At 50.1% G+C, this 26,066-nt stretch overlaps 3 protein-coding genes across 4 annotated transcripts; 1 reads left to right on the top strand and 2 right to left on the bottom strand.

Annotated features, from left to right (window-relative positions):
- Positions 1 to 118: 118 nt before the first annotated feature.
- On the bottom strand, positions 119 to 6,692 carry EIF4A3 (eukaryotic translation initiation factor 4A3). The gene is made up of 12 exons (XM_005525365.3): positions 6,491 to 6,692; positions 6,230 to 6,302; positions 5,453 to 5,519; positions 4,561 to 4,623; positions 3,993 to 4,125; positions 3,235 to 3,315; positions 2,794 to 2,935; positions 1,891 to 2,029; positions 1,334 to 1,449; positions 650 to 757; positions 443 to 570; positions 119 to 318 (listed from the first exon to the last, which is right to left on the bottom strand). The coding sequence occupies exons 1-12, from the start codon at positions 6,654 to 6,656 to the stop codon at positions 302 to 304; spliced, it is 1,233 nt and encodes a 410-aa protein (XP_005525422.1). The 5' UTR covers positions 6,657 to 6,692; the 3' UTR covers positions 119 to 301.
- A 598-nt stretch (positions 6,693 to 7,290) lies between these two features.
- LOC106628297 (ninein-like protein) lies at positions 7,291 to 22,534 on the top strand. Its single transcript, XM_088052988.1, has 13 exons — positions 7,291 to 7,626; positions 8,841 to 9,024; positions 9,257 to 9,393; positions 9,478 to 9,615; positions 9,872 to 10,010; positions 11,104 to 11,214; positions 11,753 to 11,842; positions 13,823 to 13,919; positions 14,464 to 14,531; positions 19,569 to 19,820; positions 20,823 to 21,035; positions 21,696 to 21,812; positions 21,905 to 22,534. Exons 3-13 carry the CDS (start codon positions 9,326 to 9,328, stop codon positions 22,091 to 22,093), a joined length of 1,482 nt encoding a protein of 493 aa, XP_087909114.1. The 5' UTR covers positions 7,291 to 7,626; positions 8,841 to 9,024; positions 9,257 to 9,325; the 3' UTR covers positions 22,094 to 22,534.
- A 744-nt stretch (positions 22,535 to 23,278) lies between these two features.
- On the bottom strand, positions 23,279 to 25,510 carry GINS1 (GINS complex subunit 1). 2 transcript variants are annotated; one of them, XM_005525366.2, is made up of 7 exons: positions 25,426 to 25,510; positions 25,291 to 25,355; positions 25,106 to 25,201; positions 24,743 to 24,833; positions 24,437 to 24,553; positions 23,985 to 24,059; positions 23,279 to 23,732 (listed from the first exon to the last, which is right to left on the bottom strand). In XM_005525366.2, the coding sequence occupies exons 1-7, from the start codon at positions 25,498 to 25,500 to the stop codon at positions 23,664 to 23,666; spliced, it is 588 nt and encodes a 195-aa protein (XP_005525423.1). In that variant the 5' UTR covers positions 25,501 to 25,510; the 3' UTR covers positions 23,279 to 23,663. The 2 variants fall into 2 exon arrangements, with proteins under 2 accessions (XP_005525423.1, XP_014110101.1); XM_014254626.2 differs by lacking the exon at positions 25,106 to 25,201.
- Between the last annotated feature and the right edge of the window lie 556 nt (positions 25,511 to 26,066).

Here is a 26,066-nt window from a genome sequence, read left to right as displayed (position 1 = left end):
TTTTAGGAACCCAGATACGGGAGTGTCCAATGTTTTGTCTCATTATGCTAGCCAAGTATGGCAGCATCTCAAAACTCCCAGCCTGTTACTGCGCTGGGTTAAAGTAATTAAGGACAGGTTATGGTCAAACTTCCTTTTTTTATTGAAAAACGTGGGTGGGAGTACAGACAATATTTACACAAGTTCCCAAGTGCAGCGCAACTCAAGAACACATGACCAAAAATATGATAAAAGGATGGTGGGTCCAAAACAGAATTCTGGAGGGTACCAAACGGTACAATTTCCTGCTAACCACGGACCTTCAGATAAGATCAGCAACTGAAACGAGAGACAATGAAAGAATTAACAGTATAACTGGCTGTGCAGAGAGCCACAGCCCAGTGGGACAGCCTAGCACCGCTGCTGCCAGTCTCTTCCCAAAGGTGGGTAAGGCAGCACTCACCGTTCATGGGCATCTCGTCGATCTGGGTGGAGTAGTACTGCTCGATGTCCCGCAGGATGCGGATGTCGTCATTCTTCACAAAGTTGATGGCGACGCCTTTCCGGCCGTACCTGCCCGAGCGGCCGATTCTGTGGAGGGAAGAGGGAATGGAGCCACTGCGGGAAGAGTTTCCCCAGCGGCAATGCCCTGTGGGAAGCCCCAGCCTACCTGTGTATGTAGAGTTCTCTGTTGTTGGGCAGGTCATAGTTAATGATCAGCGACACCTGAGGCACATCCAGGCCCCGAGCCCAAACGTCTGTGGAAATAAGAACTCGGCTGCAAAGAGAAGGGCACAGTTAGAACTTCTCTGGGAACCCCCAGGCTCCAGCACAGAGCATCCCCTGCTATTCCCCTGCCCACAACACACTTTTGCTGCATGGAAAGCTGTCTCTTGCACTATCACCAAACTTCAGTCAAGACAGGACCAACACAGCTTGGACCTTTCAGAAGGAATAATGCTCCCACGTGTTTAAAATACTGAGGATGGAGCACAGACATTTTTTCCATGACGTATTTTAAAGGCAATTCTTATTGTAAATAAATATTATTTTATTCATATTTTATTGTATTTAATATACTATATTTAATAATATTATTTATTAATCATATTTATAATATTTAGAGGCAACTCCCAATGTCTTCAGCAAAATAGAACAGACTAATTCTACACCCAGGGGTACGAGCATCCCTCCTTGGAAAGTGGCAATCTCTCAACCCTTCAACACCACAGGAGATAGATGGAAATCAGAGTTCTCCTTAGTCTGAGCTGAACAAAGCCTTGGGAGAGAGGTATTATGGGTTTCCCTGCCCTGAGGCTTCACTGACGTAAGCAACGCAATCTGGGACATTTACCTTGCGCCAGATCTGAACTCTTTCATGATGGACTCTCTCTCCTTTTGGGGCATGTCCCCATGCATGGATGAAACTGTGAAGTTGGCTTCCCTCATCTTCTCTGTGAGCCAGTCCACCTGTGAACACAGCCTGGGTCAGCTCTTTGCTCAGACAGCCAAACACAGCGGTTGTGCTCCACAATGTCTGCCAAGATGAGCTGGTATAGACTGACAGACACTTCCACGAGCATTCTGAGACTAAGGGAAGTAAATAATCCTTACAAAGCATCACCTCTATGATACAGGGCTCCTCAAGTACTGAAAGGAATTAAGAGCATTTATTCAGGAACTGTGATTTTGCTCCAGGAATTACAAGCAATTAGATTGAGCACATTCTTACCTACTTCTCTAAAAAGGCAATTCCTGTCAGGTTTGTCTCCATTGTTTTAAGTTAGGCACTTCCCAAAGGTTTAACCCATGGTCCTACTGAACTACTTCCAAGTGGGGGAGCAACCAGACCACTTAACTAACCCAGCATTGTTTGAGGCACCCTCAGGATGCCCCTGATGGCCCCTGTACCTTTCTCTTGGTGTTACAAAAGATGACAGCCTGGGTGATGGTCAGCGTGTCGTAGAGATCACACAAGGTGTCAAACTTCCACTCTTCCCTCTCCACAGCCACAAAAAACTGCTTGATTCCTTCGAGGGTCAACTCATCACTGTAGGGAAGAACACCACAAGCAGGTGAGCAGCAGTTACAAGGGCTAGGTGTGCCTCACCAGAGACCACCCCTCTGCCCCACGTGCTGTGGGTTGCTGGGTCCAGATGGAGTCTGAGTTGTTCTAGAAAGTCCTGAGAGAAAAACTCAGCTTTAAGAAAGGGCCTGAATGCGACCTGTTGAGCAGAGACTGGAACTGCTCTGCTCCAGCCAGGCAGCTCCAAAGGGGAACGTTTCTGTTCTCATCATTTTTATATTCCAGCATCTTGACAAGAGAGACTGAAGAAAATCTCAAGAAGCTCGAATGTACTAAGTGGGGCAGTGTAAGAGCTCAGGCAAGAGGGAGACTCTTCCCAAGTTCCAGTGTACAAGGACCTGTGACATCACCAGATGTAAACTAACAGGGTTTTTTTGTCTGCTATGTAATAGGAAATCATAACAGGAAGCCTAAAAAAATCCTCAGGGAGAGCCCAGGAATTGGTTAAGTGTGAAGGATAGATTTCCATGAGGAGAGACTGTTATCCACGGGGAGAATGAGGGGACAGCCAGGCTGAGCAGCAGCACACAGAACTGGACAAGAATAAAGGCAGGGAGATAAGATTCCAGCCCCTGCTGGAGAACAGGACATGAGCACATCTGCAGACACTCAGGAGTGGTGAGAAGGAACATGAGAGACTCTCTGGACATTAAAATCAGAGAACACTGTGAACTGCCCAGGGCTGGCCCAACTCAGAGCCCCTGTTCTCTCCAAGGAAACTCACTCACCGTTTCACCAGGATGCGGATGGGGTCTGTCATGAATTTGTTGGTCATTTCCAAGATTTCATGTGGCAAAGTGGCGCTGATCAGAACCACCTGTGTGGCTGGAGGCAGGTACCTGTACACATCATAAATCTGCTCCTTGAAGCCTGCAGTGCAAATCAAGCCACACAGAACAGTTAGCACATCCTTCTGCCAAATATCCTCCTCTTTCACAGTCTGATCTGGAATTCAGCACTGGGTCTATACTGTGGGATGAACATTTTTGTGAGAGTCAGTAACATCAGACAAGGCATGTTGTGTAGTTTAACCCAATACAGCCTATAACTAACTGTAATTGTCTATCTTTTTCAAAACTAACTTTTAGAAATAGGCCTGCTAGCCGGGACACCTTGGAATCTCAAAGAGGCAAGGAGAAAGCAAGTAAAAAGGGAGACAGATGTATTACCTTTATTGAGCATTTCATCTGCTTCATCCAAAACCAGCATTTTGATGGCACGAGTTCTTAGACTTCTGCGACGAATCATATCTGTAAGATTTCCCTTTGTGAGATGAGAATGCTCTGAAAACAAGTGAGCCCAAACCGCTGCCACCACTGTCAGGGCATTTTGGTGGAGGAGGGACAGATGTGAGAAATACAAAATGCCAGGTGAACTTTTTTGAGAATCAGCCCAGTTTGGCAGCTCCTAATTTTTAGGTTTTCATTTGTGTTTTTTCACTTGTGGGGACCAGCTCAGGTTCTCCTAGTGACAGGAGCTCATGTAAGGGCTGTGTGTTTCTCAGAGACCCAGAAGATGTGAGCCTGAAGGCCAACACTATCCCTGTGGTGAACTGCCACGAACAGTAAATGTTAAACTTTTCATGCAGTGAAACCAGAAGGTACCAGCTGCAAGTGCACCTGATTTAACAAAGATGGAGCAACCACCAGGACACAGAAAATGTGGGCCTAATTGTGGCATTCATGTAGGCCTGGCTCCTATCCCCTCGAAGATTCAGGGGCTGTAATCCTTTCTCCTTTTTCCAAAGCTACCACATAAAGAGTCATCTCAACAATGAAAAGTAAAATATAGACAGAGAAAATGAAACCACCACCATCATCGTTGATTTCCTCTAGTTTTTTCCAGGCACAACAGCAGTTGTTACCTTGTTACACTTCACCTTAATGTTACACTACCAGTGTTACAATAAATGCCACGATTTCCTTACCAAACACCCGGCCTGGAGTGCCGGCCACAACGTGCTGCCCGTAATCCAGTTTGCGGATATCCTCTCCCACGTTGGTGCCCCCGATGCAGGCGTGGCACTGCACGTTCATGTAGTCTCCCAGGGCGAGAAGCCCCTGTGTGGATACAAAGAAATGGATTAATTACCCCAGCTCTCCTCAGGCTGCATTTGTGGAGATGCGGGTCTGATGCTGAGGGCTTTTTAAAGAGATGTCAGCATGAGCAGTTAGAGGGACTTTTTTACCATCTGTTACCCAAACTGCCACAAGAGCAGGCCTAAAACACTGGGAACTCAGTTCCTCAGGGATCACAACTGCTTTAGAAGGGCTGCCCTTACAAATTCAGTTCAGGCTGTGCAAAACCTCAGACTGCCAAAGTAACGAACACACTGCCGAGCAGCAAGCCGCCCAGTATCAGATGACACTTTGTTATTACTCTCAGGAACAGAAAGAAAAAGTGGAAGCTATGCTTTGAGCTCTGCCAGAGAAACACCAGAGCCCTGGTCCCAGGCCTTGCCAATGCTTTCCAGACAGGGACTGAAATGCTCCTACCTTCTGAATCTGCACAGCGAGCTCCCGAGTTGGTGCCAGGATCAAGGCTTGGGTCTCGCGAACCTGGTCAAAACACGGAATCACTTCCAAGTTAATCACAGGCCAGAAAGCCAAGCGTGCAAGAGATGATGGATCTGACATAATCAAAGCTGTGAAATGTCACATCACAGAATTGTGCTAAAAAAAAAAAAGTGTGTATGTTTCTTGCAAAATAGAACCAGATTTCAAGTTCAGTTCTGTGTGTTTGGTTCAGATAAACACCTTGCATTGCTCAAGGACTCCAAGACAAAGTTTTGAAGTGTCAGCTGGAAAAGTATCATGAGCACTTTACAGAAATAAAGCAAAAGCTGTCCTTTCCACTTAGAACGTGCAACCTTAATTTTTATGTCCCCAGACAGTGACAGATAAGTAACAAACCCAGCCCATTGAAAACCACCCTTTTCTTCAACTGCATCTACACATCCAAGTTATACCCCAAACCTATCGGATGGACACGATGCCCCTGAGCAGAACAAAAGCAAACAGGTGTCAGTCAAAAATCTAGGTTTGGTTCTGTGCATGTCTGAATGTGTGGCAGTTGTTCAGATATGATGTTACTAAGACTATCTGAAGACAATTCTGCTTGCTGAGAGATTAACTTAGCCCTAACAGGTGAGAGCAGTCAGCTGTTAAAGACAACTTTAAGATTACAAGACATCACCTGAACTTATTTTGCCAGACTGGCTTTTAACGGTGAAATTTTTACAGAGTCTGGTGATGTTCTCAGAATTCTGTCTGAGGGTCACTGCCCATAATTAAAAGATTTCAGTGTAAAGCTTAATTTATTCACCCTTATGATGAAGACCAGTGATTTAGTAAAAATTATTTTTAGCATCTGCTGCTATGAGATTACCTGTATATCCAGGCATTGTAGGACAGATATGGAGAATGTTGCTGTCTTCCCTGTTCCCGACTGTGACCTGAGAAACAGATATTCGGTGAATACTCTGATGTCTGGACAAAAAGCACAGGCAATTTCAACACATTCCTCCCTTCTGCTCTCTCCCACCCCTCCTTTGCAAAGAACTCAACAGTGCCAACAAAGGCTTGTTATGATCAGAGCGTGATCTGCTGTCAAGCAGCTTTGAGAACAAAAATATCAGGGACAGAACACTCCAGGGTCCCCAGCTCTGGCACATTTACTCCTTATAAGACCAGCATTTTAGCCTTCTGCCATATCCCACACATACACTTTGTTTCAAGTAAATGACAGATAAGCCAATGTAATTTGCAAGGTTAGTAATTTGCACTAGTGACCAAGAAAGGATTTTTTCAGTGGGATGAATATCCTTCTTTGTCTCTAAGACGTGTTTTTTTTACAGTGACTAAACCTAATGAACTTTGTCATTAACCACTGTTAGGATCACAACAAGTTAGGCGATTTCACTGTTTTGCTTGAACGCAGAATAGTTTGAATTGGAAGGGAATTAAAAAACATCCAGCTCCATCCCCCCTGGCCATGAGCACTTCCAGGGATGGGGTATCCACAGCTGCTTTGGCCAACCTGTCCCGGTGTCCCACCAATTTCAGGTCATTCCCCACACGCTGCCCAGGCCCACGGGTGGCCGATCCCGCTCCCGGCCTCAAGGCAGGGAATGTGACGGACATCTCCCGCCCCGCCCGCACTCACTGTGCGATCACGTCCCTGCCCTTGATGATCTGCTTGATGGCTCGCTGCTGGATGGCCGACGGCTTCTCGAACCCTGCGAGGGCCAAGGGACACCGTCAGGGCAGGCCCCACCACCGGCCGGCGGCGGCCGCACGGCGCAGGCGCGACAGGGCCCACATCCGGGCGGTGCCGCGGCCCACGAGCCGCTCCCTGGCCTCGGCTTCTCCCCCCGGCCCGCGTCCCTTGCCCCCCGGCCCTTCCCCCGCCGTCTCAGCAGCCCACCGTAGGCGTAGATGCCGCGCAGCAGGTCCTCCCGCAGGCCCATGGTGTCGAAGGTGGGCGTCACGTCCACCTCCTCGCTCGTCTCGAACTCCACCTTGGTCATGTCCTCCTCCTTCATGAGGCGCTTCCGCGCCGAGCCGCCCGCCGACCCCGCGGACCCCGCCATGGCTGCGCCGCCGCCGCCGCACAACGCCCGCCGCGCGCGCCCTGCGCCGCCACTGCGCCTGCGCGGGGGGCGGGCGGGAGCGGTGCGCGCGTGCGCGGGTGAGGCCCCGGGGCGCGCGCACGGAACCACGGGACGGCCGGGGCTTGGAAGGGCCCTCTGGAGATCACCCAGCCCAGCTGGGTCTGGAATGTCTCCGGAGAGGGAGAATCCATGGCCTCCCTTCCCTGGGCAGCCCGTTCCAGTTCCCTGCCGGGCTCAGTGCAACGAAGTTGTTCCTCGTGCTGAGGGGGAACTTTGTGGTTAATTTAGGGACATTGCTCCTCGTCCTGTCGCTGGGCGCCACTGGAAAGAGCCTGGCCCCGTCCTCTTAGCACCTGCCTTTGGGATATTTGTATGTACTGATGAGATCTCAGTCTTCTCCAGGCTAAACAGGCCCAGCCCCCTCAACGTTTCCTCGTGAGAGGTGCTCCAGTCCCACCATCAGCCCTCCGCTGGACTGTCTTCAGGAGCTCCTTGTCTTTCTTGCCCTGAGGAGCCCAGAACTGGGCACAACACTCCAGAGACAGCTGAGTAAAGAGGCAGGATCAGCTCCCTCCGCCTCCTGCCGCTGCTCTTCCCAGTTCACCTCAGGAAATGCATCCAGGGAGCTGGACAGGGATGTTTGCGCATGCGCGGAGCCTCAGGTCCGGGGGAGGCGGGGCCGAACGGAGCCGAGCGGGGCCGAACGGAGCCGAGCGGGGCCGAACGGAGCCGAGCGGGGCCGAACCGAGCCGAGCGGGGCCGAACCGAGCCGTCCGGGCCGGTGCTGCAGGCTCTGCATCCCCGCGGATGCATAACCCCGTTTTCCACGGAATGTCAGTGTCTCTTAAGCAGCCAAGACTCCTCAGCTCCGTGGGATGAGGTTTGTAAAAAGGATCCTGGTTGATGGCCTCGATCTGCAGCTCCGTGAGGTGATTTCCACTAACCTTGGGTAAGGAACAATGAAGTCATTGCCAATCCCCTACACAGGACAGCTCGTTTGCGTTTGATATTTTAAAACGATCCTGTAGGGAATCCAGACACGAGTCCAGACATAGCACACTTAGGTTTCTCCATCCATTTTTCCGTGCCAACCCCCAACCCAAAAAAAAAAGAAAAAAAGAGGCTAAAGAACAAGATTTACTGAGAAAACTCAGGCCAAGACACTTTTCACAAGTAGGTGATTCCATAGACATCAGTCAGGCACCTGAGGGTGCAGAGTTCTTTACTTGCAAGACAATTTTTAGATATGGTCTGTACTGCAGCCACTGTATGGTGACTGAAAGGCTCCCTTGGGAACTGCCTGAGTAGGAGCAATCTCTGCCTAGGTGGTGTGGGATTGTAATATAGAGCAAAAGTGGGCTGTTGATCCTCCTCTTTTTATGGGAGGGAGAGGGATGCACATCCTAGCAGAGGAAAAACATCACCCCAATTCTAATATTGACTTCACAAGTGCTGATATCTCTGCACCTCACATGTGACACAGATTGTCCTTTTTTTAGTGCATGAACAAGCTTCATCCATGTTTTCTTTGTTTGATGTAAAATACTTCTTCTTAATGCTGTCAGTTCCAAGGACTGGCAAGGCATTTGCTTTTGAAGTAACACCACGTTAATGTGCTAGGGTGGAAGTGAATCTCTGCTTAGCCTGACAGCCAGGACAGCTCAATCCAGGATCTTGAGCGAAAAAAAAGAAAAAATAATAGTTTCAGGTTCTTTTGGCCTAAGACTTTAAGGTAACAGCTCTCTGAAGGCAGGCTTCTTCCAAACGTGGTACAAAATTGCTGCTTTTGGAAATGTTGTGAGTTCTGTATCAGCTTTCTGGGTTTTGCTCTTTGGTCAAACAAATTGCTGGCTGTCAGTCCCCATCTGACAGTTTTCACAAGACCCTGCAAGTGGTATAAGTTTCAGTGCTGCTCTTTCTGTGGATACTGGGTGTTGATGGGTCAGCAGGGAGACCAAACTGAATGGTCTGTGCCTGCAAACCTGCTCTTGTAGCTGCCATGAGGGCAGCTCAGGACATCTCCCTCCTGGCAACCTGGGGTTGTTTCTAAAATGTTCTTCAGTATTGATTTGGTCTCTGAAGTTTCCCTTTGGTATTGAAAACCATCAGTTTTCTTCTGCCAGTTTGGCCCCACTGACTTCTTCTTGCTGTTTTTTTCCTCAGCACCAGAGGCGAAAGCTCAGGGAAGCAGCCTGTCCTTCTGGCCAAGCTACCCGGGCCCTCATCACTTCTCTAGCATCAGCAAAGACACTGGATTTGTCAGGCCTCAACTTGTCATTGCCACCTGAGCCCTGGAAGAGCTTAGAGGAGATCCTCAGGGTCCCTGGTTCTGCCTGGATCGGTGGTGGTGGGTGAAGTGAGCAACCTGGGGTGGGAGAAGTGCTTGCAGCCAGGTTCAGGATGGGTTTGGTCACCCCAAGGCTGGTGGAATGCAGGGGTGGGTGTGATCTAGGCTTATCTGTGAGATGGGGGTGGTATCCCTGAAAGGCTGGAGGGTGGTCAGATGTTGTAACAACAGAAATCCTGTTGGAACTGTTAGAAGAGGGAGGAAGTGATCTCAATCTGTGCTGTTCCTGCAGAGGTGGAGCAGCAGCACGGAGGAGGAGGTGAGCCTGGCAGGGCTGCCTGCAGCTTTGGACAGCACACTCATGGTCCCCAGGAGTGGCCTCCAGCATGCAGCTGGCACCTCCTACAGATACAAACTGCAGTGCCTCTGGTAAGGGCACTGCTCCCTGTGAGGAGGGACCTTCTGTGGGCTGTCTGAGGGGGTCTCTTCATGCCCTGCTTGCTGTGTCTGCAGGACCCAGGTGAGGCAGATCGCCAGGGAGAGGGACAAGGCGAGGCTGAGTTTGGAGAAGGCAGAGAGACAGTGCCTGCAGCTGGGCAGGGAGCTGGATGAGCAGTACATCGCCCTTGAGCACACTCAGAGCAAGCTCAGGTAGGAGGGGTTCTTTTGGTGGGGTGGAGAAAATGCGCTTACACATCCCGGTGTCCCTTTTGAAACTCCCACTTGTTTTGCCAATGTGTCAGTGGCAGGAAAATCCTTGAAGACCCTTCTCCACTCCCTATGGTCTCAGCATCATCCCAACCAAGCTCTCATCTGCTTTGTGCATGGTGGGAGGGGGGTGTCTGTACCTTGTGGCCATCCAGGATCATTCTCTGTCTGTCCCAACTGTGCTGCTTTTTTCCCCCAGGAATTTTCAGGCAGAAATAGAGGCAAAAGAGCTACTTTTGCAGCAAGCAGTGAGTCACCAGGCGAAGCTGGAGGCTGATACACGGCTCCTCCAGGGCAAAGAGGCCAACCTGCAAGGGAGATTGAACCATGTGATGAATGTAAGTAAAATTGCCTTGGATGAAACATCTTCACTCTTTCAGAGGTGGCAAAGCAGAGGTGGCGACAAATATAGATCGTTCATTTTGCTCTAGTTGGAAAGGAGTTTTATGCAGAAGAATCATCAGCCACATCCATACAGTTGTTATATACATTAAACACAGAGCTTGTTACCTTGCCATGCCATTACTAACCTGCTGTGTTGTCTGTTGGCAGTGGTTTGGCCCTTGGTAACACCTGAAAACACAATGACCAAAGCTAAAATTGTGCCAGGGACCATGTCAAAAGCAGAGATGATGGTGTCTGCATGCCTGGGATTACCCCAGTTCTGTTCAGTGTAGGAGTACAGATGAAGATAGCTCAGGACTTGCTGCCTTTGTTAGCTGTGAGGGAAACCACAGTTTTGGGGAGCAAAGGTAGCGATGGTCCTGTGAGGCTGTGTCTAGCTCTTATTGTGCAAAATTAGTGCAAAGGTCTCCTGTCCTTTGGAGAGATGAGCCCATGTGGTATCGGCAATGTGCTGTCCTCTTGTGGTTTAGGAATGGTGCTTCCAAATTTAGTTCTCCTACCAAGACTCTCCAAATCACACTTGCTCACTCCCTCTCCCTGCTTTTCAGTGGCTGGAGAGAATTGGAGGCACAGAAGGCAAAGACCATGGGTTGAGATAAGAGCAATTTACTGCAAACAGCAGTGAGATAAGAAACAACCAGTGACAGCAACAATATAAACAAGAGTGTACAAAAGAGAGGATGATTTACATGCAAAATGCTCATTGCAGAGCAGCCACGTTTTCTCTGGAAGGCATGTCCTTCTCCCTGGAATTGAGAGAGAGTGCCTTCCCTCTGTCCCCAGCAATGACTGAGGTGGTACAGAATAACATCTGGGCCTTAGCCACATCTCCTCCTGGTTACTACAAAAATCAACCCTGTCCTGGCCAAAACCAGGCCATGTCCAGGGTCTCCTGGGAGCTGTGCTGTGTTTGGTGTGCTGATATGCCAGTTGTTTAACAGCTCCCTGCTGAGGACCTGTGGCTGATAAACCCATCCTGCCATGACAGGACCCGCTGCATCAGGGAAATCTCCATTTTCTCTGCAGGAGAACACACAGCTACAAAACAAGGTCACAGAGATGGCAGAGAAACTGTCAGCCTCTGAGGAACTGGTGTTGGAGCTGCAAAAAGAACTCAACCACATTGTGAAGGATAAGGTAACCTTTCTCTGTTCCAGTCAAATAAGAACTTCTCAGGAATTCATAAAAAAATTGATCTTGCATATTTTGTATCAGTCACTATGGTCTCCCCCTTTGTGAGCTTGCCTGCACATTAATGACAACCTGGAAGTTGGGGGAAAAAAAAAAAAAAGGTGTGAGGAAAGTTTCCAGTTGTAGAGAATTCTACAAATCTGCAGTCTTCAAGAGAAAACTTTATATAAAGTTCGGTTTCCAGAAAAGTTTTATTTTTCACTACTATTGAAGTAAAGGGTTTGTTTTAGTATCTTCCACTCCTAAAATGAATCTGGGGAAGGAGGTGAGTCTGTGATCTTGTTAGCCAGGAAAGCCAGCCTGTAGTTTGGTGTCTTACATGTGGAGAAAAATGTTCTTCCTCCTCTTTCTGACCCATCCCTCAGGTGATGGGCCCCTTAGGGATAAATGTATGGGTGTAGCACCATGACCCCAGTGATTTAATAGAGCTTTAGACTCTCCATTTGGAGATGATTTTCTTGATGAGAAGTGTTTCCTTGTGCAGCTGGAGCAGGGGGAGCCTCACAGCCCAGAGTTCCTGAAGCAGAGCGAGCGTTTTGCTGAGATTGTGCTGGAGTACGAGCGGCAGTGCCAGGTATGTGCGGGTGGCGCTGCTGGTGTGACAGTGCTGCTCTCTGCTGCACATGTTGGGCACTTTGGCTTGAGGGAGTGGAAACAGGCAGACCTGATCACAGGGCAGAGGGATCCCTCCTACCTTGCTCACAGTCCTGTCACCTCACTCCTGAAACCCTCCATGGGTTGTTTGCCTTGCTAGAATTTTGGCAGGAGAGAGAGTAGGGGTGGATCATAAATTCCTTCCTGCCTGTAGCCATGGACTGTTTTGTTAGGGAGCCATGTACCTCTGTTGTTAAGGTCAGACCACCCTGGGCTCTGTTGGATTTCTTCTTGAGCACAAGGAGAAAGCTGTTCTCCTAATTTGGAAACCGTATTAACAGCTAAAGTCTTCTATCTTTTTGTTTTTCCCTTCCTTTCCCTTGCTCCCACTTTAAAAAACCCCTAAAAAACTTGTTGCTGTTGAACTCTGCTAGAGAGTCAAGGTAAGCCAGTCCAGATATCTGGTGTGTGTGTGTGGTCCAAGAATTGGTGCTGTGTGTATTGTATCTCCTGCAGGGTGCTGTGCTCCTTCCCAGAGCTTGGGGCTTTCTGGGGCATGAGCACAACCTCTGTTTCCCTTCTCCCATTTTTAACTTGTATATCTTTAACTTGTGATGGGTGCTCTGTTCTTTGAGTCCTGTGCTTGCCACATTGCCCATTTGTTCCCAGATGCTGTCTGTGGCTGGGGAGCACCCCTGAGCAGGGACAGTGACAGTCACAGCCCCTCAGCAAGGGCTGAAATGCAGACTTTCAGCAAAGCCATCCTGTGGATGCATCAGGCAGCACCTCTCCAAGCTGTAATTAAAGGCGAACATTCTGAAGCACTATCCAGTGCAGCATTGCTCCAGATGGCACCAGAGGGTTGAATATGCTTGGTGCTGCAATTTTTTTGTCCATTGAGCAGCCCCAGAGCTGTCCATGAGAATGCTGATGGGTGGGAAGGTTTGACCTTCAGGCTTCACCTGCCGCTGTTGAAGGCACCCAGTTGGGTTTATCCTTTGCCTTTGTTGAATGCTCTCAGCCCCTCTTTCCTGTTTAGAATGGAGATGAAACAAACTGGGTTTGCATTTGTCTACATCTGCTCAGTAATATTTATTAATTGGAAGTGTCCTAGTTCATAGTCTCTTGCAGAAAAAATCAGTTTTCTGGGCGGCAGGATAAGGGATGTAATTGGATGTCTGCTCATAGTGGGCAGTCCAGAAGGCAGGAGGCCTTGTATGCTGTTGCTACCAGTGCAGGATGGAGGATGTGAAGTGAAGCAAGCAGCTGCCCATCTCCAGACACCTCCATGGAAGTGGCTCTTTGCACTGGTGTGGTGTGGTGTGGTGGCTCATTGCTTGGTGTTCAGCTCTGGGACTCCTTACTGATGGAGATGGGATAAACTCCTGTACTGGCCTTGTGGTGTCTCTGGCACCAGGAGACCAGCAAGACCTGCCTCGTGCTGTGCTTCCCATGGTATCAGCACCTTCTTACCTTGTTTTATTCCTTCTGCAACCTGGGAATGTTCCCTCCCAGAGGCCTGTGGGCCTTGCTTCACTGTGAATCCTGCTGGTTGCCTTGTGTGCATAGAGTGGTGCTTGTTGGCCAGCCCGTGTGCCCACAAGAGAGTCTTGAGGATGTAAGCACAAACCTCTGGGCTCATGCTGAGATCATGGTATTTCCTCTGTGTTGGATTCTACCAATGGTTATTTAGGTCAGGAGGGTCTCAGGAGGCCCAGCCCCCTGAGGTGTCTGCAGACCCCCTGGTTTTGTGTGCTTTTGCATTCAGGGGCTGTTGCTTTGTGCTTTACAGTGTGTAATGATGGTCTTGGAAATCTGGGGTTATATTTCTTCTTTGGTTCCTCCAAATTCTCTCATGTTTGCCTTTGTTTGGGAAAGCTGTGCTGGGGCAGGGGGAGGCCCTTCCTGCTCTTGGTGCTGCAGGAGCTTTGTCCTGTGTCCTGAGCAGTGTTTGTTTCAGGTGCTGTACGACCAGAATGGAGCGCTGAGAAGGGAGCTGCAAAGGCTGCGCCTCCAGCTGCAGGAGGGCAGGGCTAAGGGAGGGCTGCCAGCAGCAGGTAACGTGCAGAAGGGCTCAGTGCCTGTCCTCTCAGCAAGAACAAAGTTCCCTCTGGATCCAAGTTTGCATGGGGGTGTGGGGAGGCTTGTTGTGCCTGAACTACTGCTGCCAGTTCTGGTACTGGGCAGCCATGGGAGGGAAGGAGAAGATGGGTGGTGAGAAGGAGGGAGATGAAGGAGAGGAGGGTTTTCCAACTTGAGAGCTGGTGATGGAACCTGTGAACTAGGCAGTTATGGGTGAACTGGCAGATTTTCAGTGTTGAAGATGTTGAGGAAACAATGCAGTAAGGAGGAAGTAGGCCCAAACTGTGGGTTGGAAAATTCCAGTTAAGTATTAGATAAAAGCTTCTGGCCAAGAGGGCTGATGCAGCCCTGGGACTAGTTGCCAGATAGATGGGGAATGTCCATCTTTTGGGGTTGTATGGACTGGATGAAGCTGCAGCCATCCTGATCAGTCCTGTCTTGTAGGCCTACCCTCACAGGGCTCCTCTCTGCCATCATACCCCTCTCCAAGCCTTCATGTTCCTAATTCTGTGTTTACAGAAATGTCACTCCCAGTGGAGCAGCTCCAAGAACAGCTGCAGGACCTGAAGGTGCAGCTGGAAACCGAGGTGAGTAGCACGGGGGGAGATGTCCTGACTGCTTGGTAAGCACAACTGCTACAGTGTGACTGATGAGACATCTGGTCCGGCAGGGTTGCTGGAGAGAGTGTTCAGGCTGGGGAGCAGCATGGTACCTCATCACTCATGTGGGGTTATTTCATGTGCTTCTCCAGCCTATCTTAACTGGTAGGAGGATTTGGAGCCTTTGCCTCACTATCTGGCCAAAGGCTCTGTGGAAATCACTGTCACCTCGTGAAGTGTTTGTGTAGATCTTGTGAGGAACCAGAGATCACTCAGCATTGCTGTCACAGTAAAAGCAGGGACAGGACCAAGAGAAGAAGCAGCCAGGTGTCTCCTGATGGTAGGGGCTGTATCAGAGCCCTGTCACCCTTGGCTTGCAGCACACTTCTAACCTGCTTGCCTGAGGTGAGAATGTGAGCCCACTGTCCTCCTCTTCAGACAGCCATGAATGCTCCTGGGAGAGGCCTCAGTTTCCACATTTACTCCTTTTGCTGCTGAACTGAGAGGTCAGTGATGCTTGCTGGGTTTTGTGTTGCAGCACTGCAAGAGAAAATCCTAAATTGCCACACTGGTGACAGAACAGTTCAAGGAGCACAAAACTGCCTACAGCTCTTCTGTCTGCCTTTGTGCACATCAGATCCTGCAATTTCTGTTCACAGGGGAGTTGTGGGGAGCAGCAGCTTCTCACCACCACATCCTGACAAGGAACCACCCTGCAATAGAGGAAGGGATATGAGGAGCGGTGGCAGATGATGCCCTGGCCTCTCCCTTCTCCTCTTTGGGGTTCCTTGCAAACAAGAATGGGGAGAACTGTGCTGCTTGCTGGTAAGAAATGGGACCCACTGGTTTCTGCTTGTTAGAGACTGCTGCACGAAACTGACTGTTGCCCTAAGTTCAGCAGGGACCAGAATGCCTGAAGAGAGTCCCCTGTTGAGTGGGACCAATGGATCAATCTCAATTGGAGCTATTGGAGGAGAGGAAAGCTCTCAGGAGTGTGGTGCTAATATCCCAATCCCATCTCCTTCCAACAGATAAACTATTAATGAGGAAGAAATAGAGTATATGTGGAAAAACTTTGAGAGGGAGAGGAAGGACAGTGAGGAAAGCTCCAAGGCTGAGATGTGCAAGATGGAAGACCAGAACAGAGATCTTGAAGAAACAGTTGCAAATCCAGGGTAGCAGCTGGACCAGGACAGAGAAGAAATAAAGAGGCAGCACAGGGACAAACTGAGCCTGAGGTCTGGCACTGTTCTCTTTCTGGGGCTAAGGATGAGATTAGGAGTGTGTCTCCTGCTCACACCAGCATAGTCTGGGCTGATTTTTCACAGGGCTGGAGAGCTGTTTTAATCTGGAAGAAAATCTGGGCAGAATTGCAGGGCTGCAGTTGTTTGAAGTGAAACATCTAAACTCCCCTTAAGTGAGTGCTTTTATTTCAAGACTCTAAGTTTCTCTGAATGTTCTACAAGGTTGTGTTAGCGGCAGTGCCCACCAAAGACTGTACCTTAAAATAGTGAGAGATATAAAAGGGCCTTCGTTAGTGTTTTCTTATTACATCTTTCTTGGTCCTTCAGCAAACCTGCCTCTCTACTTGCTAAATAATCACAGCTTGCCATCTTAAAAGCAGTGAAAAATGTCTTAAAGTTCTTCATATAGGTAAAAGAGACTGGCTTGTGAAAGAGAGAGGTTGTCACTGAAAAACTGTTTATCCTCTCTTCCTCCTGCCTCTGCCCTGCTGTGTCTCCCTCAGGAGCAGTGTTCCCCTTGGCAATATGCAAGCAGAGGATTTTGCTAGGTCATTATCCCTGTTTTAGGGCTGAGATATGGGGTAGGTGAAGGAGAAAGAAAGTGATTTGGCTGAAGTCTGTGGCAGAAGGGGAAACAAACCTAAATAACAGGAATACAAGGCATTTAAACTATTTTATCTCTGGTGAATGGCAGATGGACTGATTGCAGTGGGGAGCTTTTAGAGGTGCTGGAAAAAATGTGATGGGCGTGAATCTGAGAAAGCAAAAGGTATGTGAACTTTCAGTGAAGTTTAACAAATTGCCTTGACTTTGCAACATAAAATCCCCTTTGTATTGCATCTCCAGCAAATATACATTCAGAGGCTGGCTGAGCTTTTCAAGCTGTGATATCAAACCCAGGTCAGGAAAATTGTTTTATCTTTAGGAAAGATGTGGAGGTTGAGCATAACCAAGAGCTGTCATGGAATGAATGCCAGCATGAGGACAGCTGTGAGGCTTTATTGGAGCAACATTGGTGTGACAGGAGGTGATTTCCCAACAATAAAGGCTCCAAGGTGAGGCCTACAAGAGCAGGGCACCCATGAGAAGCAGTAGTGGAAGCAGAAGAAAAAAAGACAAGTCTCTGTGGAAGCAGAGGCAGCTCAAGTTGTAAGAAAAGGTTAAATGATGAATAAGCCAAGCCATGTAAAAGGCTGGCTGCTTGGTATAAAAAGATTAAAAAGGCAGCAGGGTGAAATGGGAGTAATGCAGAGAGAGTGAAGCTGCAGGCTCTGGTGTTAAAAGGGACAAGGTGTCTGGAGAGCTGTCCTCTGGGGGAAAAGGAGCTGATCCCCTAAGGCTCAGTTGAGCAGGTGGACCAAAATCTTCTGTTGCCACTTCAACACTGAAGGAAGGACACACCAGTGCAGGCAGTGCAGATGTAACAAATGGCTTGTCAATCTAGAAGCTGGAGCTGAAGGGAAAGCATTTCAGGGAGAAATGGAATCTTGATAGACAAGGGGATGTTCTTGGGAAGGAGGCAGAGACAGCACAGTTACATGCCTCCAAAGAGCAGACATCTCAAGACACAGACCTGACCTGCAGGGCAAGAAGAGAAGGCAGAAAGCTCTGGGAGACAGAGTGGTGTAACAGCATAGAGGGAAACCTGGCATTCAGGCTGTCAAAACAGAGCTGAAGAGGAACAGGTTGACACAGGAGCTGATGCAGCTCAAAGATGTCGTGCAGTAGTTGGAAAATTAACCCAGAGCTCAAGAGAGTGTCAGGTTCGAGTGCAAAGGTAATTTGAAGAACTAACATGCTGCTGCAAACAAAAAGCAGATGCCTTGTGAGACACAAGGCTGATGAACGCTGTAACAGCAGCTATGTTCTCTTGGATGTTCTAACAGCAGCTTTGTTCTGCTGCTCACATGAAATGGGCAATGAACTAGGATACTTCCAATTAATAAATATTACTGAGCACATGTAGATAAATGCAAAAGCTATGTTGTGTATTTATTGACTGTGGGAGCGTGGTCTGGGAGCTGGGATGTGCTCCTGTGGTTGTGGCTGACTACCCATTCATCTCCGCTGCCTTGTACATGGACTTTGGAGATGCCACAGGAAGCACAGCATGTGAATTCTGATGTAAAACTTGGAAAGCAGCTGCACTGAGGTGAGCAAACACCACACAGCCCTTGGACTGTCCTTGTGCTTCAAGAAGAGAGGAAGAACTTCCTCACGCAGCTCCTTTGTGTGCCACAGGCACACAGACTGCAATGCTGTCCTCCCTGCCAGGATGGATGGTCTGTTATCCTGCACCTTCCCTTGAAGAATTTGGGTCCTATAAGGCTCTGGTGTTTAGCAGCAGTTATAGGATAGGACTGTCTAACACAGGACTAAGCTTCATTCCCACAAGTGCTGGTGTTCATGGCCTCCTGGGAGACTGGCAGTACCAAGAGAAGTGGAAGGATAATGAGGCCACCTCAGATTTGGGGTCACAGCTGTTGTGTCCAGCACTGTAAAATCACAGAGGTCTCACAAACAAGCTGTTTTTTCCAGATCTGGCTTCATTGCAGTTGAGGGGTTGGCCTCACCACCTGTTAGCCTGTAATGAAGTCTTGGTGTTTTCATGAATCAAATCACTTTGTATCCACAGGACTGCAAAATAATTTTAGCCACCTGGAAGCCACATAAATTCAGTCTGATGCTCTTTGTCCTTATTCCCCTTTATTTCCATTCCCTTGAAGACCTCCTCCTTCTCTAGTGTTGTCTCTTGATTGTCCCCACATGTTTTGCCTGAGTCATGGGAAGGGTTTTTTGTTTTTAGTCCTTGCTCTCTTTGGGAACCAGATTGGAAAAGGTCAGGGAGCCAGCTCAGAATGCCAGAGTAAACAGGGGATGTGCATGGTTTTCTCACTCTGCTGTCTCCCTGTGCTGGCTGCTGGAGAACAGCTTGCTGAAGAGTTAACATGGGATGGATTTCTTCCTTAGGAAGCTTTAGGTAGGTGCTGGGGTCACCCACTGAGCCATAAATCTGGGGAGACACATGTTTCTGGTGTGGATGATCCCAGTCTGCTAAAATGTCCCTCCCATTGTTCTTCATCCCTTGATTTTTAGGCCTCTGACAGCGTTGCAGGACTTTGGATGTCCCCAGGCTGTCTGCCCTGGGCTGGGCTGAGTCACCTGCTGGGGCAGACACCCGACTCACTCCTGAATCAATTCAGGGCCATATCTGTTTTGGCTTGGCTTTGCTTCCTGTTGCAGGCCAAAACCAGATGTGTGACTACCCAAAACAGGGCTCTCCTCTGTGGGGCTGTGCTTTGCTGCTCTCTTGTCTTGAAGCTGATCCTATCCCTCTTCCCAGCAGGAAAAACAGGAGTGAATTGGGTAGAGAGAAGGTGGAGGAGCTGGCTGAAATAGCAGAGTTAACAGCATTGGTAAGAAGCCACTAACCCCAACTAACAGGCTCTTGGCTCAAGGATTTAGGGCAAAAGCTGCACGTGTTCAGAGAGGAGAACAAAAATGTTAGTTTTGAACATTCAAACCCAGTCTTGCTTTGAGGAACCAGCTTCATCTTATAACTTGTAAAGCAGTGAGAACTTGTGTGACAAAAGCCACTGAGAGTCTTACAGAAGGGGAAAGTCTTTAATGGTTTTCATTACTTTCACTCTTTCTCCCTGAGATTTCTCTCACTCCCAGTCTCAAACCCACATGGCCCAGTCAGTCTTTGTTGCATGTGTTCCCACTCCAAGCTACTTGTGCATGATTTGGTTTTTTTTTTTTCCCCCTCAACCTTTTCCAGAGTGAGAAAGGCAAGGAGGAGCTCTCTCACCCCAATGTCAAGAGGCATCAGCTGGGCTGTGAACCCCCTGAGCACAAGGCTGGTCACAGTGATGGCCCTGGCACTGCCCAGCTGCAGAGCCAGAGGCTTCTGGAGGCTGAGTGGCTTGGAGGAGCAGAGATTGCTGCAAGGCTGGAGCACCACCAGAGGCATGCAGCATGTTGGATGGAGATGGAGCTGCTCCAACAGCAGCTCCAGGCCTCACAGGAAAAGGTGGGTGTCCTTCATTCGGTGGCAGACTGCTGAGTGGTCTCTGATGTTGGTATTGTCCTGCCTGGACACCTTCTCCAGCCAGAAAAAAGTTGTCCTCTTCCTCTTTGTGGGGAGAAAGGATTCTCCCTCCTGCTCAGATATGGCTGAAGCCAGTTCAGGTGCAGATGGGAACAGGTCCTTACTTGCAGCTGCCCCTGGACTATTCCCTCTGTCCTTGTTCTGTGCAGGCTGGCTGGGCGGAGCGGGTGGAGGCTGAGTGGAGGTGGCTCACACAGGGGTGTCAGGAGCTGTGGTTCCCCATGGCTCAGCTGACAGAGGAGCTGGAAGAGTGGTAGAATTGGATAAGGGGTTGGGATGACAGCAGCCAGACAAGGCTTGTTGAGGGATGGGAAATGAGGTGGTCAGAGCAGAGTAACTTGGATCACTAGGACAGAGAGAGGAAAGCCAATGTGAGAAATCTTCCAATGTGTTATTATCCCTCTCCTGCATTCTACCCTGGGGACTGGCTTTCCAAAGCACAGCTTACCCATGCCAGCCATTCCCTAGTGCAAAGTTGGGCCAGACCTGCTTCCCAGTACCAGGTTTGCCCTTTGCTGGAGACAGGAAGCAGAGGACATGTAGTACAGGACATTTAGTACATCATAGCTAGCCTGGGATGTATCCAAGAACCCAGGTGAGCAGCCCCCTCTGTCTCTTGCTCTCGTGGCCCTTGGTGCTGGGATTTCCAGCCAGAGAATCCCTCCAGCAACTCCTGCTCCTCACTACTGAGCAAGGGGAGCATCTCTCAGCAAAGGGGCTCTGTTTCTCCTCCTGCAGCTCTCAATTCCTTGCTTTGCAGGCTGCCCAGTGAGCACCACTCCCATGGTCCTGCAGCTCTGCTGTGCCCATGCTGGGGGGAGAGCTGAGGGCATTATCTAACCTCTCCTCTCCCCCAAAACACAGCCTGGGTCTGCCCCGTTGTTGGCTCAAAGCTGTAACCAGCTGCCAACCTTTCTGTTACAGCTTTTGGAAGCCAAAGCAAGCCTGAGCCTGGCCCAGGCCCAGCACACTCTGCAGTTGCAGCAGGCCAAGGCCCAGATAAACAACATGGTGCCGAAGAAGCAGTTTGAGCAGCTGCAAAACACCTTGAGAGAGGAACAGTGCAAGACTCAGCAGCTCCAGGAAAGCCTCCAGCAGCAGGCTGAGCAAACATGCAGGCAGCTGGTCAGGACCCAGGTAAGCAGGGAATTGCAGGAGCTCTGTCAAGGGTACTGTGAAGGGGACACTGCTGGCCTGGCAACCTGGAAGGCAGCTGCGATTGAAGCCACCAGAGGTTTGGGTAGAAGATGCTAGATATAAAGAACCCACATGGAAAATGTGCCTACCTTTAAATTCAGCTGCAACTTTTAATTCTTCATGAATCCTCCAGTCACCACCCTGCACTCAAAGAGGTGGATTTATCTCTAGGGCACTGAGCAACCAGGTCTTGAGTTTTTGTGAGTTTGTCTTCTGGGCAAAGATTGGGAAAATTATAACCTAAAGAATTATAATGAGCAGGCACAAGGACTGAATCCAAGGAGACTTTGTCTCTCCCTGAGCTTTCCTGGACATGGCTGGGAGAAGGGAGGCCAATGGCTTACTTTTATAGAAAATATTGCTGGAAATTCTGTGCCTTGTCTTAAAACTGGTTGGGTGCAGACCTAGGCAAGGTTGTACTGCTCTAGACATCTGTCCCACTGCTCTTTGTATCTGCACCTCTGATGAGTCCCCCCTGCTCTGCCTCAAGGAGTATGAGGGTCCACGAAAAAGGGCCTTGGGGAAATGTACAGTCCAGGGTTGCCAGAAGCCAGGAGAGTGCTGGGAAACCCTAAAGACAGGCTTTCTTTCCCACTGCAGGAGGAACACGAGCAGCTGCTGCAGGCAGCTGTGGAGCAGGCAGAGGGGCTGGAACAGAGTCTGAGGAATGCTGAAGCTGTGCTGGCAGAGAGGGCAGCTCAGCTCAGAGATGCCCAGGTGAGTGCAAGAGGGGCTGGTGTTGTGTCTCCCTGCCCATCTGGTACCCCTGCATGGGATGCTGAACCTGAAGCCTCCTGTCCCTGCTTTAGGCCCAAATCTCCAGGAACAAACTATTGATTGAAGAGCTCCGTGGAGAGAACAGGAGGTTTGCAATGGCCCTGCAGGCTGCTGAGCTGAAGCAAAAGACCATGGAGGAGAAGAACCAGCTGTTGGAGGAACAAGCCTCAGCTCTGAAGCAGCTTATTGGAAAAATCACACCAGCATCTCTGAGTGGGTGATGGGACATGTGCAGTGATCCTGGCTAGGGCTGGTCTGGTGCAGAATGGGAGGTATGGGTTGGGAAATCAGCCTTGTCCTCTCTGGTCTTGCCAGGATTTTCCTGTGCAGAAAATAGCAAATGGGGAGCCTAGAGTCCTTTTTGAAGAAATTGGTCCTGTGGATAGCTGAATTTTCCAACTGAAAGCAGCAGCCTTGGTGCCTTTCTGTGGCAGTGTGCTGTTTTGTCATGTCTGTCTCGGGGCAGCCATCTCACAGGATTTTCTTTGGCAGTGTTTGCTGGTGATGCAGGTGCTTGCTCTCTGCAGAAGGCTGATGTTGGAGCCAGTTACATCTTGAAAGCCAGGGCAGAAGGGCTTGCAGGCCCCTGTGCCTGGCTCACTCCAAGCAGGAGAGCTGAATTGTGGCATTAAAATGTTGGTAATGTTTGTAATGTTACAGCACCTCCTGCCATCCCCAGTCTGCTCTGTATTTCAGTAACCTTCCCCAATTGCTGCTGAACATTTATTCCCAACAGCTCCTCCTAAAGCCTGAGCCTAGGATCCAAAACCAACCAGATTGTTGCTTCTGCAGTGAGGACAGAGCAATGCTGTAATGCCCCAGGCATTTATCCTGTTCCTGCCTTCTTCCCCAGCTGTTTGCTTTTTTGGCTGCAGTCTGAGATGGGGGCTAAGCAAACCTCTAGTCTTACCTAGGGCTGTTTTTGTGAGTGCTTTCCCAGGCAAAGTGCAAGAGCTGAGCAGCTCCATTAGCAGAACCAGACAGAGAAAGCAGCTCTTCAGCCTTGCTCTGGTTTTGTGCTAACCAGAATCCTTAAAACCCTCTGCTCCCTTTCCCACCCCAACTCCAAACAGCCCATAGGCCCTGCCAGACACTGCTCTGGGATAAGGGATTCTTCAGAGGAACAGAGGCACAGACCAAGCACACTGGGAAAAACCCAGGCCCGTGACCCGGACTTCAATGATCATTCACACAGCACGTCAAGAAACACTTATGGGACTCTGATGAGGACTAAGCTTCATGTCTAATCCTGGAAAGAACCTTGTGCAGCCTTATCTGGCACTTGGAAGAACAGTTCCAGTGAGAGACTTAAATAACCATCACACTGCAGGGTCAGGATGGGTTTGGCTGGAGAGGCAGATCAGAGTGCTGAATGAACATCACATTAACTCTTAAAAACTCAAGAGACTGAGGCTGAAGGAGTTCTTTATTTTGCAACTATGGAGTTTTCCTGGCTTCTAGAGCCCAGTCAGTCGGTGTCTTACTTCCACATACACTGTGTGAACAAAGAACTACTCTTAAACAAACAAAAATGCATTCACAAACCTTGGTTGTACCTGTGGGGCTTGGATAATGCCCCCCTGCTATCCTGGATTGCCAGGATTGCTACATTACCAGCATGCACCCTTTGCTCATGAAGAGCTGTGGTTTTAAGGCTTCAAAGGCTGTTATGAGGAGTGGCAGGATGCCACTGCAGAAATACTGAGGTGTCTGAAGTCCTGCACGCACCAGAGCTCAGTCCCCATCGTGGGCAGGCCTCCAAGCAAGAGCTGTCCCTCCTGTCCTGCACCCTTAGGACAGGACGTGCTCCAGGATTCCTTGTCTGATCAACTGCTCGCATTTCCAGCGGGGTAAAAAGTGCTGCACACAAACACAGAAAAACCCTCCTTGAATTGGTTGGATTTGCTGCTGCCCACAACCAGCTCTGTTTGTTGTGCTGCACATCCAGCGCCTCATGGTACCAGATCAGGCAGAGCGGCACTCTGGACCATGCAGACAGCAAGGAGCTGTGTGTGCAGGGACTGGGACATGCTGCAAGGCCAGCATGAGCAGGGGGATGTCATGGGAGTGAAAGGGATGGAAGAGAACAGACCACACCCCTGCCACGGGTACCTGGCTGTTCTTCTTCAACAGGATGGTAGTGCCATCTTCAATCTCAAATTCCCCATGGTCTCTTAAACACCGCACCTGCCAAGTGGAAACACAGCTCTGGAAGAGTCCAATGAAAAAACACAACCACCCCCTGCAGGTAGCAGTCCTTAGCATGGGAACACGTTTCTGATTGCTGTAGTTAGTTAAGTTTCTGCAAAAAGCTGCAGAAACCTCTTACTGGGTAACTCACCCCAGCACAAACTAGAAATGCCATCTCGCAACATACTTTGTGCTCTCAGTAGGAGTAAAATGCTGGCAGGCAGAGTAAAACACAGAAACCTGTGAAAGCTTTGGAACTCTGAAAGGTTTTTCTTGATGAACTGACTTGGGATGGGGATGAAGCGCTCAGAAAGAGATAGTCAGGAAAATGTTTATTCATGGACAGAAACCAGAAACCAGAATCTTGCACTTACTTCAATGTACAGGCTTTTAGGAGGTTTGATGTCCTGTGTGAGATCCAGGCCCTCCTCTCCTCCTACTGACCTCATGTAGGTAGCCAGAGACTTTTTGTACTGGTTGAACCACTCCACCTGTGGGCATTAACACAGCTGTACCCACAGACAATGAATACACACAGCTATTCACATTAAGATATGTTGAATGTCATGCCTATAGGAGGGGAAGACTACCCTACTTTGATTGTATTAAATAATCCATCAGGAGATTCCATATCAGAATATGTGGAAAGAGGAGAAGAGTTTGAAACGGGGCTGACTCACTTCCTCAGCTGACATGTGGAACTGGATGGTGTTGGGCAGAACGCTGCCGTACTCCCACCTCAGAGCTCGGATCCGTAGCAACCGGTCATACCTAGGGGAAGAAATGGGGCAAACCCACCGCCTCTGCTGAGGTGAACGCTGGCAACATCCCCAGAACACCCATATCCAGCAATCTAAATTTCTAAAGAGCAGGAGGAAGCAGAGCCTTCTCTTTGTGGTGATACCAGCAATGAACACAAGGAGAACCAGCTCCACAGGTGCCTGCGGAAAAGCCACCTGCCCGGGCCGAGAGTCCCAACACGCTGTCCCTGGGGACCGTGTGCCGGCAGGGCTGAGCCCAGGGGCGGCGCCCCCCGCACTCACAGGTACGCCAGGAGACAGCGCTGGTTCCGGAGCAGGCAGCAGTGCCGGAACCGGATGAGGAAAATCAGGTCCGTCCGTCCCGACTTCGCTTCGGACCTGGGGGATGAGGGGAAGGGGAAAGAGGAGTAGGAGGAGAGCTGCGGGCCGGGGAGCACCGCCCGTGCTGTGCGGGACGCCCAACTCACACGTCGGCCTGGTTCCGCTCGTACAGCGCCCGCATCTCCTCCAGCGCCTGCCGCATCTCCTCCGTCTGCAACAGCGGGCACAGTCAGTGGGAGCGGGCCGGCGGCGGGGCCCACCCCGGTGTTGCCGGTGCTCACCCGGAAGGGCGGGAGGTGCCCGCCGGCGGCGCGGTGCAGCTCCCGCACCAGCTCCAAGCCCCGCTCCGCCGCCATCGCGCCCGGCCGCGCGCGGGAAACCCGCCCGCGCACCAGCCAATGGCGGCAGGGGGGACCCCGGCCGCAGCCAATGGGAAGCGAGGGGCGGGTCTCGTAAGCCCCGCCCCCCGCCGTTACCCGCGCAGAGTTGCCCGGGCGCGGGTGGCGGCGCGGCGGCTTCGGGGCCGCGACACTCCTGGGGTCACACCGAGAGCCCTCGGGGCTGAAGCAGATATTAGAATTTCTACCGCACACTTGTCTCTAGCGAGCCTGTTTCCCCCAGTCCTCGGGGTCGTTTGCGGGGTGCCGCACCGCGCTGCCTCTGGCAGCCTCCTCCCCCAGCCCTTCTCAGTGCATTTTCCCCTTCCGACAGCCTTCAAACCCGAAGCATGCCAAAACTAAAGGAAGAAAAAGAAAGATGGGTACGTTTGTGGATGGGAATTGTTTTAGCACTCGAAGCCTTGGATAGATTCAATAAGCCAGGACCACAGCTTGTCCCGCTCCAGGAGATTTTCCCCCTCTGGCCATGTGTTTCTTATGGTTACTAGGCACAAAAAGCGAGCAGCGTTTCCTGTGCAGCTGCG

The sequence above is a fragment of the Pseudopodoces humilis genome, chromosome 3 (genome assembly GCF_049639895.1).
Source record: "Pseudopodoces humilis isolate 2021_Gansu_Grassland_sample_001 chromosome 3, ASM4963989v1, whole genome shotgun sequence".
Classification (NCBI taxonomy): Eukaryota; Metazoa; Chordata; class Aves; order Passeriformes; family Paridae; genus Pseudopodoces; species Pseudopodoces humilis.
Note: the sequence above shows the minus strand (reverse complement) of the source record. Positions and strands in the feature narration are given on the sequence as shown.

Bases quoted from the DNA above. Each gene is read 5' to 3' on its own strand.
- LOC106628297 (XM_088052988.1), top strand. From the start codon at position 9,326: ATGGTCCCCAGGAGTGGCCTCCAGCATGCAGCTGGCACCTCCTACAGA. The intron at 11,843-13,822 runs GTATGTGCGGGT...TGTTTGTTTCAG, and splicing joins AGTACGAGCGGCAGTGCCAG to GTGCTGTACGACCAGAATGG. The intron at 21,813-21,904 runs GTGAGTGCAAGA...TCCCTGCTTTAG, and splicing joins CTCAGCTCAGAGATGCCCAG to GCCCAAATCTCCAGGAACAA.
- EIF4A3 (XM_005525365.3), bottom strand. From the start codon at position 6,656: ATGGCGGGGTCCGCGGGGTCGGCGGGCGGCTCGGCGCGGAAGCGCCTC. The intron at 4,126-4,560 runs GTAGGAGCATTT...GTATCCACACAG, and splicing joins TCGCTGTGCAGATTCAGAAG to GGGCTTCTCGCCCTGGGAGA. The intron at 2,030-2,793 runs GTGAGTGAGTTT...TCTTCCCTACAG, and splicing joins ATCCGCATCCTGGTGAAACG to TGATGAGTTGACCCTCGAAG.
- GINS1 (XM_005525366.2), bottom strand. From the start codon at position 25,500: ATGGCGGCGGAGCGGGGCTTGGAGCTGGTGCGGGAGCTGCACCGCGCC. The intron at 25,202-25,290 runs GTGAGTTGGGCG...CTCATCCCCCAG, and splicing joins GAGCGGAACCAGGCCGACGT to GTCCGAAGCGAAGTCGGGAC. The intron at 24,554-24,742 runs GTGAGTCAGCCC...TAATGCCCACAG, and splicing joins TCCACATGTCAGCTGAGGAA to GTGGAGTGGTTCAACCAGTA.